The sequence below is a fragment of the Oncorhynchus masou genome, chromosome 11, assembly GCF_036934945.1.
Source record: "Oncorhynchus masou masou isolate Uvic2021 chromosome 11, UVic_Omas_1.1, whole genome shotgun sequence".
Classification (NCBI taxonomy): Eukaryota; Metazoa; Chordata; class Actinopteri; order Salmoniformes; family Salmonidae; genus Oncorhynchus; species Oncorhynchus masou.
In genome coordinates, this window is record NC_088222.1 from 52102034 (window position 1) to 52119689 (window position 17656).

At 44.7% G+C, this 17656-nt stretch overlaps 1 protein-coding gene across 1 annotated transcript; it reads left to right on the top strand.

Annotated features, from left to right (window-relative positions):
* Positions 1-8261: 8261 nt before the first annotated feature.
* LOC135548006 (uncharacterized) lies at positions 8262-13347 on the top strand. Its single transcript, XM_064977202.1, has 6 exons — positions 8262-8984; positions 9157-9228; positions 10640-11014; positions 11119-11209; positions 11616-11749; positions 12635-13347. The coding sequence occupies exons 2-6, from the start codon at positions 9186-9188 to the stop codon at positions 12799-12801; spliced, it is 810 nt and encodes a 269-aa protein (XP_064833274.1). The 5' UTR covers positions 8262-8984; positions 9157-9185; the 3' UTR covers positions 12802-13347.
* The last annotated feature ends 4309 nt before the right edge of the window (positions 13348-17656 follow it).

Consider the following 17656-nt stretch of genomic DNA (forward strand, 5'->3'; position numbering starts at 1 on the left):
CTGTTATAATAAATAATCATGGACACCTACCACGCTGTGTTTTGGTCCGATCCTTCCTACTCTTCATCCGATGAAGACGAAGAACGTTACACTCCCTTTGCTCTTTTTCACACACACACACACAGGCATGCAAGCCCACACACACGTGCACACATATACACAGAGACACACACATACACTCTCCCTCTGCCCCGCCCCACCTCTCCAAACATACAACTGAGAGGCTTCTGCCTATCAAAAAGCTGCTTTCCCCATGGCAACTGATAGATATTGTCCCTGTGATAAGACTGGACAATATTTCTATTAGAATTTAAGAAAAGACAGACTGTATATAGTCACAACTTGTCAGAACAAATTTTCCTTTGGCCATTCAACAAATTCTGTAGAGTTAGTTACAGTATAGCTGCCATTTGTTGTTTGCTGTCATAGTTTGTAAGCTGGTCTATCATTGACTGCATCCCCCTCCAAGCACTTAGCAATCCTACAACAGCATCTCATCAACTGGGAACCTTATACACGTAACTCAGACATAAGGAACATATTTAGTGGAGGGTTCCAAGACACCCGGGTGCAGGATGAGGGGACTGGAGGCAAGCTGAGCTATGACCCTGTGGTGGCATATGGAGATGGGCATTGGCACAAAAGGGGCTCTCTCATTGGGGCAGCGGCCATGCAGTTTGTACTGCACCTCCTCTCTAAAAGCCTTGGGGATGCAGGGCCCGGCCTGGCTACGCAGGTCACCGTGGCCCCAAGATGTCGGGCAGGAAGTAGGCCGAAGCCAGACACAGTGAGGGCAGGTGGAGTATTGGGGTTGGAGGAGATGGAACGGTGTGTTTCCCCTCCCCCCCACCACTTAAAGTAGGTCATGTAGATTGCAGGGCATTTGTCATTTATGACAACCCTATTAATCATGGGAGGAGTTGTGTCAGAGCCCCAGGGTCCTCATTGGCCAGTTCTGCTGGTAGGATGTTCCTCTGGGTGTCTTGGCCCAACCTCCATCATGTGTTGTGTCCCTGTTCTCTTGCTCTCTTCTCCCAGGTCTCCGCTAGAAAGTGATTCTCCTCATATCCCATCAGTGTACCCAAGTATCACTCTCTCTGACTCTCTCGTTCTCCTTTACCTATTCTCTCTCTACAGTCTATATCTGTCCTCCTCCTCTGCCCCTCTCCGCTCTTGTCAGATCTGCTGTTTGTAGACATGTCTGCATGTCAAACTGTTCTGGCAGTCAGGGGTTCCTGGCTTTGGCATGTTTTGGGTTCTCATTAGCCCTGACCAGATAACTCTACCCAGCCCTCCTGTTTTACACATCCACCCTGTGTGTTGTGTCTGGAACGTGGCGATAGGATGGGGGTGTGAATTTGAGACACCGTCTGAAGGTGGATCTGACCAAACAGGTCGAAGTTCCCGTAGATGAGGACTGGAACACAGAGATACAAATTGAAGATACAAATGATCAGGTGTTAGATTTCAATGTGTACTCTGCCTGTGATAATGTTTGCCCTTTGATTATGAGACTAAAATGATTCACGCCCTTGATAAAGATAAGCAAAAAGACTGTATAAAATAATAATACAATACTGAGCTATGCTGTTCTATTTGAAAATTCGTATTCAATGTTTTTTAAACTCCCTTGTCCTTGCCAATGACAAGCATACCCATAACATGATGCAGCCACCACCATACTTGAAAATACAAAGAGTGGTACTCAATGATGTGTTGTCTTGGATTTGCCCCAAACATAACACTCTGTTTTCGGGACAAAAAGTACATTTCTTTCCCACATTTTGCTCAAAGGGATATTTTTACTCCTGAACATATTTAGGCTTGCAATAACAAAGGTGGTTGAATACTTATTGACCCAAGACAGCTTTTCATTTTGTATTCATTTGTAAACATTTATAAAACCTTAATTCCACTTTGATGTTATGGGGTGTAGATCACTGACAAAAAAAATCCCACATTTAATCCATTTTAAATTCAGGCTGTAACACAATGAAATGTGGAAAAAGTTCACGGGTGTGAATACCTTCTGAAGGCACTGAATATCTTGAACCAAGCAAACTTAATGGACAAAGGCCCATGCTAAATGAAGGGAAATTACTAAGAGAAAGTTATTATTCACAACAGTGAGAACAGCTATGGATATAAGAAAAGTACAACAAGTAGACTTAAGTTTCCATGGTGATGGAAACGGGTGGTGAGACACAGTTGGCTGTGCAGAGAGCTGATGATGATGATGATCCATACATGACTCCACTGAGGGGCCTTGCTGCCTGGGCCGTCTACTGATAGGCGCTACATATTGCTGCGTGATTCCACAGTCATATCACCTGGGTGTGTTTGAGACACCAGATAAGAAGGGATTTATGACCCCAGTCCTGCCAAGTCAAGGTGAGCTGCAAAGATATGTGGCATGTGGGAGGAGCTGAGGAGTGAGCTCCACCGCAGATGTGTGATAAAGCGTCTCCCGCCATTAAAACTAAAACACGCCTCTCCATTATCATACCAGCCATGCAGGCCAGTGGGGGCTGGGATAGGTGCAGTATATTGTAGAGGCAGTGTGGCCTGGTCTCATTCACCCTCTACATATCCTCAGACCAATGCAGCAGTTATGCTCACACGTTCATACACACACTGCCTGTCCCCGTGGTAGTTGGTTATTGTTGGATTTGTGTGTGTGTGTGTGTGTGTGTGTGTGTGTGTGTGTGTGTGTGTGTGTGTGTGTGTGTGTGTGTGTGTGTGTGTGTGTGTGTGTGTGTGTGTGTGTGTGTGTGTGTGTGTGTGTGTGTGTGCCAGTGTCTGTGTGTGTCTCAGGTTAAGTGAAACCATTCCCAGAGAGGTAAATATGTTGAACTCTCCTGGAGGCAGCTCCTCTGGTCCAACTCACAGGTGAAGCCAACCCAAGGGAGAGGGGTGGATGAAAGGGTAGGAGAGGGTCCACGTCAGTCCCTCCTGGACATGGTTGCCTCCCCGTCCTGTCCGCCTGCTGGCCGCCGCGTGGCTGATGAAGTTCATAAAGCTCCAGCAATGTTGTTCCTGCCCTCTCTCTCTCTCTCTCTCTCTGTTCCTGCCCCCTCTCTCTCTCCCTCTGTTCCTGCCCTCTTTCGTTCTCTCTCTCTCTCTCTCTCTCTCTCTCTCTCTCTCTCTCTCTGTTCCTGCCCTCTCTCTCTCTCTCTCTCTCTCTTTCTCTCTCTGTTCCTGCCCTCTTTTTCTTTCTCTCTCTGTTCCTGCCCTCTCTCTCTCTCTCTTTCTCTCTCTGTTCCTACCCCCTCTCTCTTTCTCTCTGTTCCTGCCCCCCCTCTCTCTGTTCCTGCCCCCTCTCTCTGTTGCTGCCCTCTCTCTCTCTCTCTCTCTGTTCCTCTCTCTCTCTCTCTCTCTCTCTCTCCTCTCCCTATTCCTGCCCTCTCTCTCTCTCTCTCTCTCTCTGTTCCTGCCCCCTCTCTCTCCCCCTCTCTCTCTGTTCCTGCCCTCTCTCTCTCTCTCTCTCTCTCCCTGTTCCTGCCCTCTCTCTCTCTCTCTCTCTCTCTCTGTTCCTGCCCCCTCTCTCTCTCTCTCTCTCTCTCTGTTCCTGCCCTCTCTCTCTCTTTTCTCTCTGTTCCTGCCCCCTCTCTCTCTCTGTCTCTCTCTGTTCCTGCCCCCTCTCTCTGTTCCTGCCCCCTCTCTCTCTGTTCCTGCCCCCTCCTCTCTCTCTCTCTCTCTCTCTCTCTCTCTCCCTCTCTCTCTCTCTGTTCCTGCCCCCTCCTCTCTCTCTCTCTCTTCCTGCCTCCCCTCCCTGCCCTCTCTCTCTCTCTCTCTCTCTCTGTTCCTGCCCTCTCTCTCTCTCTCTGTTCCTGCCCCTCTCTCTCTCTCTCTCTCTGTTCCTGCCCTCTCTCTCTGTGGAGTGAATGTGCTTCGACTGCAGGGAGTCACTCTCTGTGAGAGGCTCTTTCTCCATGAACACCTCAGAATATGCTGCAAATAAATCTGCTCTCACTAGGGTAGAACTGACTGCAGTCACATACATCTCTCTATTTGCCCAAAATAAGACTCTAAGACACCAATAAGACATTGCATTTGTTGTGACATGATCACACAGTTTCTTTCAGACAGTTTTCTATGAAGGAATGTCAGTCTTTTCTGTATATGTGGCCTATTGCAACATACATGGCTATATGTGTGCCACAGTTGGCCAGTGGCAGCTTAATTTGGGAAGGACCGGAACAGAATTAATGTAATGGTGTCGAACACATCCAACACATGGTTTCTGTGTGTTTGATACCATTCCATTCACTCCATTCCAGCCATTATTATGAGCCATCCTCCCCTCAGCAGCCTCCTGTGACGCGTGGCATGTGGCCTTACATGCAAGAGGATCAGTAAGGTCTCTTGCCAGGTTGTATTGACCACAGAGCAGAGCTTCTCTCACAGCTATTTAACTCTAGTATTAATGAGCTCTCCTAGGAGTGGTTGGATCTCGTCTGACTGGTGCGCTATTGAACACAGCGGGTTTTTATGTATGTGTACATTGCTGAGCACTCATCTCATTAGCTGGTATGTATTTGTACTCATTTCTCTCACCGCTCCTGCATCGATGAATGCACATGCACATGTTTCTATCCTCACCGCCATCTCTCAGCATCTGTGGCTAAATGTCTTGGCCGCTTGAGTGCATTATTTACTGAGGCTGTATCCTCCCCGTGGCGCTCGGTTGGCTGTAGTAACGTATCTAAATGTTAGATCTGTTGGAGAGCAGGACGAGTGAGGAGGAGACGAGGTAGCTAGGCAGCTCCAGGAGATCATCATCAAACGTGCTCTTCTGCCAAACCTTGTTTGTCACAGCCGCGACACACCGTTTCATGAATTTCAATTTTGATACAGAATCAAATGAAAAAAGGGAAGAAACTATGACAAGCACCGATTATTAATAAGCAAACTGATTTTTTTTTCTCTTCAGTTGTTTGAATGGTCACGTTTCCTGGCATGAGAAGTCGCTCTGATTAACCTCTGTGTTCCATGCTGCAGCAACGTGCTTCTCTCTCCCTCTCTTTCTCTCTTACTCTCTCTCTCTCTCTCTCTCTCTCTCTCTCTCTCTCTCACTCTCTCTCATCAGCAAGCCAGACTTCACCCGTAAGATCTTTCTGCCATCTAGAGGCCAATCTAATACCATGTGCTGCACTGTCATCCCAGTAGCAAAGCAAAGAGCCAGTATCAAACCTCACTCTTCATTGCAAATCATTTTACAGAGGCACTTTAAAAAAAAATGATGACACCTTTTAAAGATACTTTCATTATCTGTGATATCTATTGTTTTTTTTTTGCTGATATTTTGATGCCCAGTACACACCAACGATCTGACTAGCGAACCGACAGGGGATCTTCCAAATAAGGATATGGGTACATTGTCTCTAGTCCATCTGTGTTGAAGATATGTTGTCGTTCTGGTCTTTCCTTTTCTTTTCTCATCTCTCTGTTTCACATTACGACTCACCGTTTTGCATGTGAGAATTTCACCCAGTGTTACATAACTTGCATCCCCTTACAAGGATCTGTTTTTCTGTAAGAAAAACATTTTTCTCAGAGCGGCTGACGGGCGTGTGAGCATCACTTTGGCTTTAATGTGTGCTATAAGTGTTCACAAAGTGTAATTATACATGAAGTCTGCGTGGAATAACTTTATCAGCCACGTGTGATGTAGAAATACAGTCATTACAAGATACTGTGGGTGTAATTAGGAGCTTCTTAATGAACAGACTTTCAAATTGGATGTTGCGTGCATAATGGAGTCAGACTTGGGTAGATGTGCCATCTTGTGTAGCCTACATCCAAAGAGCACATTTACACATTTACAGTGAAACTTTGGAAGCCACACTGCATCATAACTTTAGCAGTCCAATGTTCTTAGAAAGGAGGTAACATAAGTTACTCTGCAGTCTAAATGGATTGATAATCAAATGTTCTTTTAGTAGCTTCTTCAATGTAAAAGCTGTCGAATTTGCCACTGTTAAAGGGGAAGCTGGTGGGGTGAACAGCTAACTGTTGCTGCAGGCTTCATCGACAGGGCAGATATTGAATTTGTTCCTCTGAATGTGTGAGCAGTAGTTTAAATGCTCCTTGGAGTCCCCTGCTGTCAAGTGGTAATCAGGGTGACAGACTGACTGAGATGTGTTGCATATGCTTCTATACTGAGCACTACTCCTCCTTCTCATCTCGCCACTTGCTGCTCCACCATGACTCTCCATCCTCTTCCTCATCAAAGCGCAGGGATGTGGCTTGGCACTCATATTCTCTCCACCTCCTGATTCATATTCTCTCCACCTCACCGATCCGTCATGATCTGCCCCCTCTCCGCTTTGATCCATATCTGATTGACCGTGTGACATTCACCTTGTCTGCCATGTCAAACAGCTCCCTCTCTTTGGTCCTACAAAGCCCCTTTGAAGTCCGATACATGTTTTACCCATGCAATTCTCCTGAGAGTTAGAGGTGTGGCCGTGTTGACCACAGTGGTCACCTTTCTAGTCAAAGACTAGAGAGACACCTGGCATTCATGTTCATTAAGTGCTCAAAAGCAAATGACTTGTCTTGTCACGTGCTCGGTTCAATTCTCTTTGTGTTGACGTTACAGCAAAATCAAAGTAAAATGTCACAAAGGCCACCTGAGCGTAACTCTAAAATGGCACCATTTATCCTTCATGTTATACAAAAGCAGTAAAATATACAGCATTAATGCACATCACTCAAGATGGTAAGTCTACCTGTTGCTATGGTGAACCATATATTTCGGACTGTGACACAGTATCTAGAGTAAAATGTGACTCATGGAGTATCCGATATTTGTCATTTCTCAGACATCCTTCTCCCCTGCCCTGGCATCTTCATTATACAAGTGGAAACAATAGCCATAGTTTACAAGGACATATTTAATCTCCTTCCTCATTTAATTTCACCATGACTAGGAGTCAATCAAACCAGTTAATTTACTGACATAAACAACCTTGCTGACGTCTGCATTTTCTTTATTAGATGGGTTTAAATCTATCCAATATAGAGAGGTGAAGTGTGGGAAGCTTTTGAGTCCGGTCTATTACACCGTTTTCTGAATCAGGCCTTCAACACGGTCCACAGGAGTTCAGGGATGCTGAAGGGCATTTGCGAGATGTACTGTCTGTGTTTTGAGAGGCGATCAGCTTTCCTGCAGGTGTCGAGAGCTAGAGATGTAACTCGACTTCAGGAGCCTAGATTCCCTCTCCATGTGGTGTACTGTACACGGAAACCATGTACGTGGAACACATTAGCCGTGTTACAGTGCCCCCTGATGGACACACCTGGGTTAAACACTCCTCCCGCCGAACTCCTCTCTTCCCTGAGGCAGTCTGCCTGAGCCCCCTCCCCAAGTCCCTCAGATATGTTTACAGATCGACTCGGCCAAGTGGTCATGACTTGGAGCCGTGTTGAGATAGCTGATTTGCACAAAGCAGAGCTCCAATCCATCATGCGCTCCAGCATTTTGTGAGACAGCTCTTTTCCCCAGCTTTGAGAGAAATCAGGCTTTGCCAAGTAGCTGCATAGCTTCTAAAGCGGTGAAATATCACAGTGGGCCTTCTTCATTTTGTCTGCTTGTGGTTTGTGACTCCCACGAAATTGCTTGACCTCGACCTTTACAGGGAACTGTCCCTCTGTGGGCCTTTTCCTTAAAGATTGTTAGGCTTGAATGTCATTTTATGTTGCCCTCCATTTTGTGAAAGGGAGCGGGGAGTCAAGAGAATTAGAATGTATTTCAGGTTCTGGAGCAAGTGGTGCATTGCTGCAACTCGGGGAAGGAGGGAGTGTGGGGTAGAGAAGGAAGGGGGAATGCTGCGGACACACTGTTGCTAGGAAACACTTGTGGCTTCTCCTCTTCTCTCCCTGTCTCCTTGAAGAAGCCAGAACAAAGTGACTGAAAGAAGCAGCCAGAGTGAAATGTCACTCGTATCCTCCGAGGAGTTTTAGGGAATGTGGCGCATGTACCCAAAAGGCACTCTGAGCCAACATACCCCCATCTCTAATTCCTTGCCATATGTCTATCAGCATAATCCCCCGAACAGATATTTGATTATCAAAGCCGACCGGCTGAAAAGGCTCAACTCTCTCTGCCACCAAAACCCCTTTTCTCCCACCACATTAAGATTCCGAGTGTGTCGACACACCACCAGTGGCCTGGTCCAGTCCCATAACTCCCCCAGGGGAGGGAGGGACTATAACCCAGCTGTACTAGACATAACAGCCTGACTGGTGCTGTGCTGTTGGGCACACTTGGTCATCAAAGGGGCTCCCTACAGATTGCCCATCATGTGCTATGTTCACGTGGCAGCATTTGAATGGTCAAAATAGAGTGGAGTGAATTCATTTTCTTGATTGAATGGAGTTGCATTGTGTGCCTGCCGAAAGCTAATTATCTCGTGAACTCGAGAATAATGTTTTTATTTTATTTTTTATCTTGTTAAGTAAAGCTCTGACAGGCGGGCAGGCAGCGGTGAGATGTACTCACGAGACTCAAAGGCTTCCATCCATACTAACGCTGACGTGGCACGGTCACATGTAAAACCGTATTATTGCAGGATAAAACACGTGTTTTAGAGATATGATTACTCCGGTATGGCGCTGAAGGAGAAAAGTACTGTTTTGGTTCTGAAGGAGAGTTGAAGATGCTGAGTACGACACTGATGACGATTTACAATGAATAAAAGTCAGAGCGGCAATGGATGCATAGATCTGGATCCAGGTTCGCCTGGGTATAGCAGTTTCTTTAGGAGCGGAAACACAGTGAAGAATCGGTCCGTTCAGGAGAGAGAGAGCGAGAGACTGGGCGGTGGATATGTCATTTTAAATGCCAATATCAATATTGACTGTGGTGGAATGTCCTGTGGCCAGGAGGGATGCATACTCAAGACTGGGCTGACCTGGTTTCACACAGTCTTCTCTTTGTGTTGCCCTCACAACACCCACACAACTCCTCCACAGGACTGGTAAGCACTGCATACACTTTACTATCAAGACCTAGCTTTACACGTTTGCCTATACTAAAGTACTCTATCTATTTGAGAGTGTATTCAGTCTCCTATTTTGAATCAACTCTTCAAAATCGAATGCTTGCCGAACATTACGTAACAATTCTTGTTCCTATTCTTGTTTTTGTAGGTTTTGGAGTGCCTGTCCAAACTGCCAGAATGCTGTTAAGAAACTCCATGATCTCAGCTCTTCTGGCATACTGTAAGTATATAGTCCAGTAGTAAATGCAGGCTATTGAGCAGGCTGTTAGAGCATGCACCATGGAAGAGGGGTTGCATTTTAAAAGTGGATTTCTGTCAAAACAATAAACACACTCCGTGCCGAGCACCCCCACAACAACAGTGCATGAAGAGAACCATATTAAGTGGCTGTAAATGAATGTAAAACAGAATCCTCGGGGGGTTGCATCAGTTTATTGGTGGAATGGCTGTCATTTACAGCATGATGGAGTGTTTCGTGCAACATTGCATCTAACCCAGGGTGCTAGGCGCTAGCTATCAGAGTGGCTTTGAAGGACTGGTGAGAGACAGGCAGCATCCATTTTTTTTTTTTTTTATTCCCCCCCCCCCCTTTCCCCCTTCCCCCCCCCCCCTTTTTCCCCTTCCACTTTTATTTAACCATGTAGGCTAGTTGAGAACAAGTTCTCATTCGCAACTGTGACCTGGCCAAGATATAGCCAAGCAGTTTGACACACACAACAACACAGAGGCACACATGGAGTAATCAAACAACACAATCAATAACACAGTAGAACAATCTATATGCAGCGTGTGCAAATGAGGTAGGATAAGAGAGGTAGGGCAATAAATAGGCCACGGTGGCAAAGTAATTACAGGACAGCAATTAAACAAAATAACACTCTTATTAAGGCAATGAAACTATTCAACTGTCTGTCTCAGTAAAATAAGACACTCTACCATGTAAATAGAGTGTCTTATTTTGTGTTGTCGTGTTGTCTAAGTATCTGGAAACAGGGCTCCGCCTGGTTGTATAAAAACTACCAGTGAGTGCTATTTAACCTAACAACAACTCCATGTGGACCAGCATGTGCAGTTAGTTGTGTTTGAGATGTGTGTTCATATCAGGGGCTGCCTGGGTAATCAATTAGTATTGATTCATCTAGAAAATCCAACCCCACTGCATTTCCTCGAGGTTACAATGGTGTCACGTGTGCCAGAGAAAAATTGCTTTCCGTAAGGCCTGACTATGCCTTAGTGATAAGTAGCTCATTTCAATTACAAGGTCCGGCCTGTGTGTTCAGGTGCCATGACTGATTGGAAATTCATTGTGCAGAGTAATAGAGTTAATGAAGATCCAACTCTAGTGTTGAGGCCTGGGTGGGAGTAATGGATGCCGGTCAGAATAGCTACAACCTGCCTTTTAACCTCTAAGCTTAGAAGTTAGCGCCTTGTTACGGTTTTACCTGTGGAGGCCCCTGCATGCTTTTTACAGCGTTGTTGCAGGACAAGTTAATTAATTGAGAGTGATTGAGAAGTCACCCCCCCCCCATCTCTCTCTCTCTCTCTCTCTCTCTCTCTCTCTCTCTCTCTCTCTCTCTCTCTCTCTCTCTCTCTCTCTCTCTCTCTCTCTCTCTCTCTCTCTCACATCCAAGTCCTGCTGTTTGGTTTTGCTCTTGAACGTGAAAAGCAAAGGGACGGAGGGGTGAAGAAGGTCGGAGATGTCATTGAAGTAAACAAGGATTTGAAGGTGGGAAAAGACAATAAAGGAAAGAAGAAGAAGGTCGAAGGTGTTGTTGAGGTCAAAAGGGATCCAACAGTGGGAAACAACAAGAAGGGAAAGAAGCTGACCCAAAACGAAAAGGTCAAAGGGAAGGAGACAGGAAGTCCAAAAAGGGACAAGGAGTTAAGGAACGACACTGTCTGCTCCAGCATCGGTGGCATCTGCCAACGCAGTTCCTACGTCTGTCAGGGGAGGTACCTGAAGGACAAGTGTGCTGCACCTAAGACACACCAGTGCTGTATGCCAGGTGACACACTACTCCATAACACTCTGCTTGGTAGTTCACATTAGGAGTCTTTTGGCTTTCTGCTATGTTCAGTGGTAACACAGTCTCATGTCTTGTCCCTACAGCCGGTGCTTGGAGCGTCCTGTGTGCCGGTCACCATAACAACAGAGTGAGGGGTTGTGACTTGTTTGGCTGTGGGGGCTTCAACTCTAGAAGGTCTCTGACATGGGAGGGGGCCTATTTTATCCTCTTTTGGGGACATTTCACAGAGCTCATCATACCTCTCTGAGCTTGACACTGCTCATGTTTAAACCACAGAAAGATGGGTTACGTTACATTATTGACACTATAGGTTGAAACACACGTCTAAGGCGGCGAGTAGCCGAGCGGTTAAGTTTAAGAGTATTGGATCAGTAACCGAAAGGTTGCTAGTTTGAATCTCCAAAGCCAACTAGGCGAAAAAAATCTGTCAATGTGCCCTTGAGCAAGGCACATAACCCTAATTGCTCCTGTAAGTCACTCTGGAGAAGAGCGTCTGCTATATGAGTAACATGTAAATAGGCATGTCTAAATATGCGTTTGCATCAAAGGTTAAACATATTTTGTATGTTTTCTCTCACAGAGATGATGACAGCCTCCACAAGGCAGTGGATGTGGTGTGTGACGATTACAGCATTGTCAACGCCCCCTTCTCAGGTACCCTGAGGGGGCCAGTGGTGGGTATCCAGTACGATGGCGTTAAACTTACCAACTCCGGTGAGCACTTCATACTGTACAGTATACACTTGTAGCTTCATTGCCGTAGATTTCACATTCAGCGGGAAAAAAACAACACAAGAGACTGGTAACTCAAGGATGCTCCTATACCATGACTGTGAGAGCGAAACCTTGAACAGCTCTAACTAAATCATTATAACCTTTCTAGACGATCTAGTAGCGTGTAATGGGGCATCAGGTGTTCTGTCCAGGCCAGAGGCTAATGTCTCGTTATGGAGGAAGTAACGAGGGATTAGCCACGCTAGTGGAGGAGGGCTGAGATCCCACTGAACTCCCCTTTGCCTTTGACACATGGACCTGGCTGCTTTTGAATTCCCATCAAAGGCAGCTAACGCATAATGATCTCCAGTAATGGCCGTCGTTAAGGCTGCAGCCATGCGTCTGCATTAGCCGTGTGCATCCTGGCCTGAAACAGGGTAAACAACATTATTCTGGTCCTCACTACCTCTAATTGAACTGCAGTATGGGAGGAACACATGTTCTGTCAGACTCTTTCATCTTTGTGCAAACTGTGGCGTGATTAGGCCTCACAGGGAACAAATGAACGATCATCTGATTGCAGTGCAGTGTTGAAGAATGAGGGAATAAGCAGTTTTCCACGGCTTCCTAATGTGTGTTAGTGCCCGTTTGTGTTTGCTATCATGGCAAGAAGATCTGGGACTAAATGGGTATTGTTCATATTACTATTGTTTCACGCTTTATCATAACCAAGGTCTGATGTGCATCACAAGATGGTATTGTCCCACTGAGCTAAAGCCTGGGCAAGTCTTCAGGTCTTGGTTGCTCAAGGTTACTCATCACGCAAGGGTCGTTCACCGAGTTATCTCCCTTCCATTAACAGCATTTTCTTAATTTGTATGACAGAGTACTGTGTGAAGATCTTCAACATCCGTCCATACCGCTACATGGGGCCCATCTCTCAGGGAGAGGCCCTGGGTTATCTGCTGCCCCTACAGGAGCGCTTCTCTGGCATCACTTCACACATGGAGCTGCAGATGTGTGACCGCTCCGACCCATCACCATACATCTGAACACTCCTGGGCCACATGTGACAGGCCTCTATAGACTGAGGCTGGGGACACAGATATTTTTCTGAACCCCAAATACTGATTTCCCTAATATGTGATGGGGAAAAAAAACTATATATATAAACTACAACCATATTTCTCTTGGAATTCGTCTCAATGGTCCTCCCATGTGAGTGAATAGGCCAGGTACAACTGCAATTCTCCTTTGCACCAACAGAGGGCATTAAACAACAAAATGTTCCTAGATGCGGTATTCATAATGTACCACAAGATGATGCTACATCTCAACACAAACCTCTGTGTTGGGCTGAAAATGTATCACAAAAATAGCTCATCCACGCCAGCTTCAATTAAAGTGTGTGTAGGGCCTTCTATTTGGATGGCACTCTTAAGATAACAAAAAAAGAAGGCAAACACAGTGGACAAGCAGTACTACAACCCCCTTAATTGTGTGTTTTTCAGCTAATTTTAACATGTGTCTTTCTAAATGTATCTGTGTTTTTCCATATATGAATGTAGTGCATGTTCAATAAAAAAGGCTATTATAAACTGGTTACTGAAGTAATTAAAGCAGTAAAAACAAATGTTTTGTCATACCCCATGGTACACAGTCTCATATACCACAGCTGTCAGCCAATCAGCATTCAGGGCTGGAACCACCCAGTTGATATTTGCCAGTATAGAGTGCCCTTCAAACAACTGGATTCACATCAAGATTACATTTACATTTAAGTCATTTAGCAGACGCTCTTATCCAGAGCGACTTACAAATTGGTGAATTCACCTTCTGACATCCAGATCAGACAGCTCTGTTTGACAGATGCTGGTCTTCTTTTGCTTGAGACGGGAAAGATAGGTAAGATATAGTCCATGTGCTCCTAACAACAAAAGACCCGTTTATTTTCAATCCAGACAAAAACATAAATAAATGTGCTCTACTTTCCTCGTGAGCTAATTTCAATGCTGGTAGACAGATGGTAGAGACAACATCATTTCACATTAAGAGCATATTATTCATGGCACCACTCAGATTCAAGACAAATTATAGAAGTGTTTATGTCAGATTTATCTTGTGGGAAAACGTGCCAAAAGCCATTTGGTCTGTATCACCTCTTCTACCTCTTTACGGTACATATCTGAAATGGGACCTTTGAAAGGATTCTAAAACAGAATCTCTATCACGGAGGATGCCAAATCATCAACATCTTTATCCATTGTATTACCTTCTTCAGTTTCATATTTTAGTCAATGCTCTTCTCCAGAGTAATTTAAAGGCACAATTGGGGTTGATTTGATTTGATTTGACGTGCCTTGCTCCAGGGGACATCGTCGGATTTTTAACCTAGTCGGCTCGGGATTCAAGCCAGCAAACTTTCAGTTACTGGCCCACCACTTATAACCACTAGGCTACCTGCCGCCCAGAGCCAACCCATTATACCTGCATTGTTTTTGTGCTCAGCTCAGAGTTATACAGTATGTGTACAGGGTGAAGGAGGTTTCGGACATACACCAACCCCCTGTTGGTGGCATCCATGGGCAACAGCTCAGCTGCAGCTTGAGTGAGTAGCAGCAGCTTGTGTGAATTCTGGCTCACCACCACCACAACCTTCAGGGAGGGCTCATCTTCATCACTTGATGTGTCAACTATATTTAATGATGACTGAGGCACGAAGACCAGGCACTGATGTTGAGTAACAGATAAGACCATTGGGTTTCTACCCCCTGTTGTTGGTCTAGAATTATTGTGGGCATGAGGGAAACTTGCCAGGCATATGTGTGGCATTCTTGAAGTTGTGCCTTGGTATACAGTCTTTGGCTGATTCTTAAGGATATTTATTGATCTTGTTTCACAGTAGATATTACAATGTTTACATTACAAAATCATATTGAATAATACAGGATACACTGAGTGTACATAACATTAGGGACATCTGCTCTTTCCATGACATAGACTGACCAGGTGAATACAGGTGTAAGCTCTGATCCCTTATAGATGTCACTTGCTAAATCCAGGTTAAAGAAGGATTTTTAAGCCTTGAGACAATTGAGACAGGGATTGTGTATGTGTGTCATTCAGAGGGTGAATGGGCAAGACAAAATATTTAAGTGCACCAGTTTGTGTCAAGAACTGCAACGCTGCTGGGATTTTCACACTCTGGCGAGTCCATGTCATGTTTCGTTCACAGTATATTAAAGGCTAATCACAAAATAACCAGAATGTAAATTAGTTACAATAAAGAGGCAGGTTAGCATTTTTCATCATGAATCTTGTTCTGGTGGCAGCTCTGCAGAGTGGTAACTAGCTGGCACAGCCATAAAGTCATAAAATCTTAATTTAAACCTAACCATAACCTTAACCCTAACATTAACCACACTGCTAACCTTAATGCCTAACCCTCACCTTAAAGTAAGACCAATAAGCTCATTTTAGTTTTCATGAATTATTACGATGTAGCCAATTTTGACTTTGGCCCATCTAGAGAGAAGGGTGTAAATGTGACCTACAATTTGGGGTGTCCACTTTGTACCTCTATTTTTGAAACTAGGAGGCGGGGCACTGCTTTCCCGCAGTTCTGTTAACAAAGGCGAGGGCAGGTGTTTGGCAGGATGGAGCGAGGGACACTGTGTGATAGCTAGGACTCCAGTACACAGCAGGAGAGTGCTGGGATAGGTAGCTAGAGAACTAGGACACCGGTAGACAGTGTCCTTCGCCTATTGGGCACCGACCCTATCTTGCACTGACCCTACGCACACTCACTAGACTATATATATACGCCATATACACACTCACTCACACACTAATTTATACTCCCAAACAAAACCCAAACACGTCCACATACACTACATACAGTACCAGTCAAAAGTTTGGACACACCAACTGTTCAAGGGTTTTTCTTTATATTTAATATTTTCTACATTGTAGAATAATAGTGAAGACATCAAAACTATGAAATAACACATGAAATAATGTGGTAACTCAAAAAAGTGTTAAACAAATCCAAGCATATTTAATATTTTAGATTCTTCAAAGCAGGCACACTTTGCCTTGATGACAGCTTTGCACACTCTTGGCATTCTCTCAACCAGCATAAGACATTATTTTCTAACCGTCTTGAAGGAGTTCCCACATGTGCTGAGCACTTGTTGTCTGCTTTTCCTTCACTCTGCATCCAACTCATCCCAAACCATCTCAATTGGGTTGAGGTTAGGTGATTGTGGAGGCCAGGTCATCTGATGCAGCACTCTATCACTCTCCTTCTTAGTCAAATAGCCCTTACGTAGCATGGAGGTGTGTTGGGTCATTGTCCTGTTGAAAAACAAATGATAGACCCACTAAGCGCAAACCAGATGAAATGGCGTATTGCTGCAGATGCTGTGGTAGCCGTGCTGGTTAAGTGTGCCTTGAATTCTAAATAAATCACTGACAGTGTCACCAGCAAAGCACCCCACACCATTACACCTCCTCCTCCATGCTTCACGGCAGCAAATCGACCATGAAGGCCTGGTTCACGCAGTCTCCTCTGAACAGTTGACGTTGAGATGTGTCTTACTTGAACTCTGTGAGGTGTTAATTTGGGCTACAATTTCTGATGTTGGTAAATCGGATTAACTTGTCCTCTGCAGCAGAGGTAACTCGGTGTCTTCCTTTCCTGTGGCAGTCCTCATGAGATGGTTTTTGCGACTGCACTTGAAGAAACGTTAAAAGTTCATGAAATGTTCTGCGTCGACTGACCTTCATGTCTTAAAGTAATGATGGACTGTCATTTCTCTTTGCTTATTTGAGCTGTTCTTGTCATAATATGGACTTGGTATTTGACTAAATAGGGCTATCTTCTGTATACCTACCTTGTCACAACACAACTGAATCGCTCAAATGCATTAAGAAGGAAAGAAATTCCACAAATTAACTTTAAACAAGGCACACTTGTTAAATGAAATGCATTCCAGGTGACGACCTCATGATGCTAGTTGAGATAATGCCAAGAGTGTGGAAAGCTGTCATCAAGGCAAAGGGTGGCTACTTTGAAGAATCTAAAATATTAAATCTATTTTGATTTGTTTAACACTTTTTGGTGACTACATGATTCCATATGCGTTATTTCATAATTTTGATGTCTTCACTATTATTCTACAATGTAGAAAACAGTAAAAATAAATAAAAACCATGGAATAGCAAGTGTGTCCAAACTTTTGACTGGTACTGTACAAACACATACACATACACATGACACACACACACACATACTGACACAACACACACACACACACTCATTATTTGCTGTTGCTATTCTGTTCTTTATTTCACTCGTATTATTTTGTATCCTGCCTTCATGTACATATCTACCTCAAATGCCTTGTACCTCTGTAAATTGATCTGGTACTGGTACTTCCTGTATATAGCTCCATCCTTGTGTATTTTATTTTATTCCTCTTGTTATTATTTTTTAAATATTTTTTAAAAACTCTGCATCGTTGGGAAGAGCTCGTAAGCAAGCGTTGCATGGTAAAGTCTACACCTGTTGTATTGGGCAAATGTGACAAATCATATTTGATGCAATTTTTCCTGCAGTTCTGTTAAGGACGGCGAGGGCATGCGTTGGGCAGGCGTTAGTGAAGGACACTGTGTGCTAGGTAGCAAGCTAGCTAGGACACCGGTAGACAGTGTCCTTTGCCCCAGAAAAACTCTGATAATACATTTATTTCAGAGGAAATCCAGAATATCAAAAGGGTCACACAAGCATGAAGATAGCATGCTCCAGGTGGGCTTTAGTGCAGGAACAAATGGGATGCTCGAAGGGGGCGTTTCTACAGACGCAGCATTGCCCACAAGCAGGAACGCCCGAATTGCTGGCCGCAA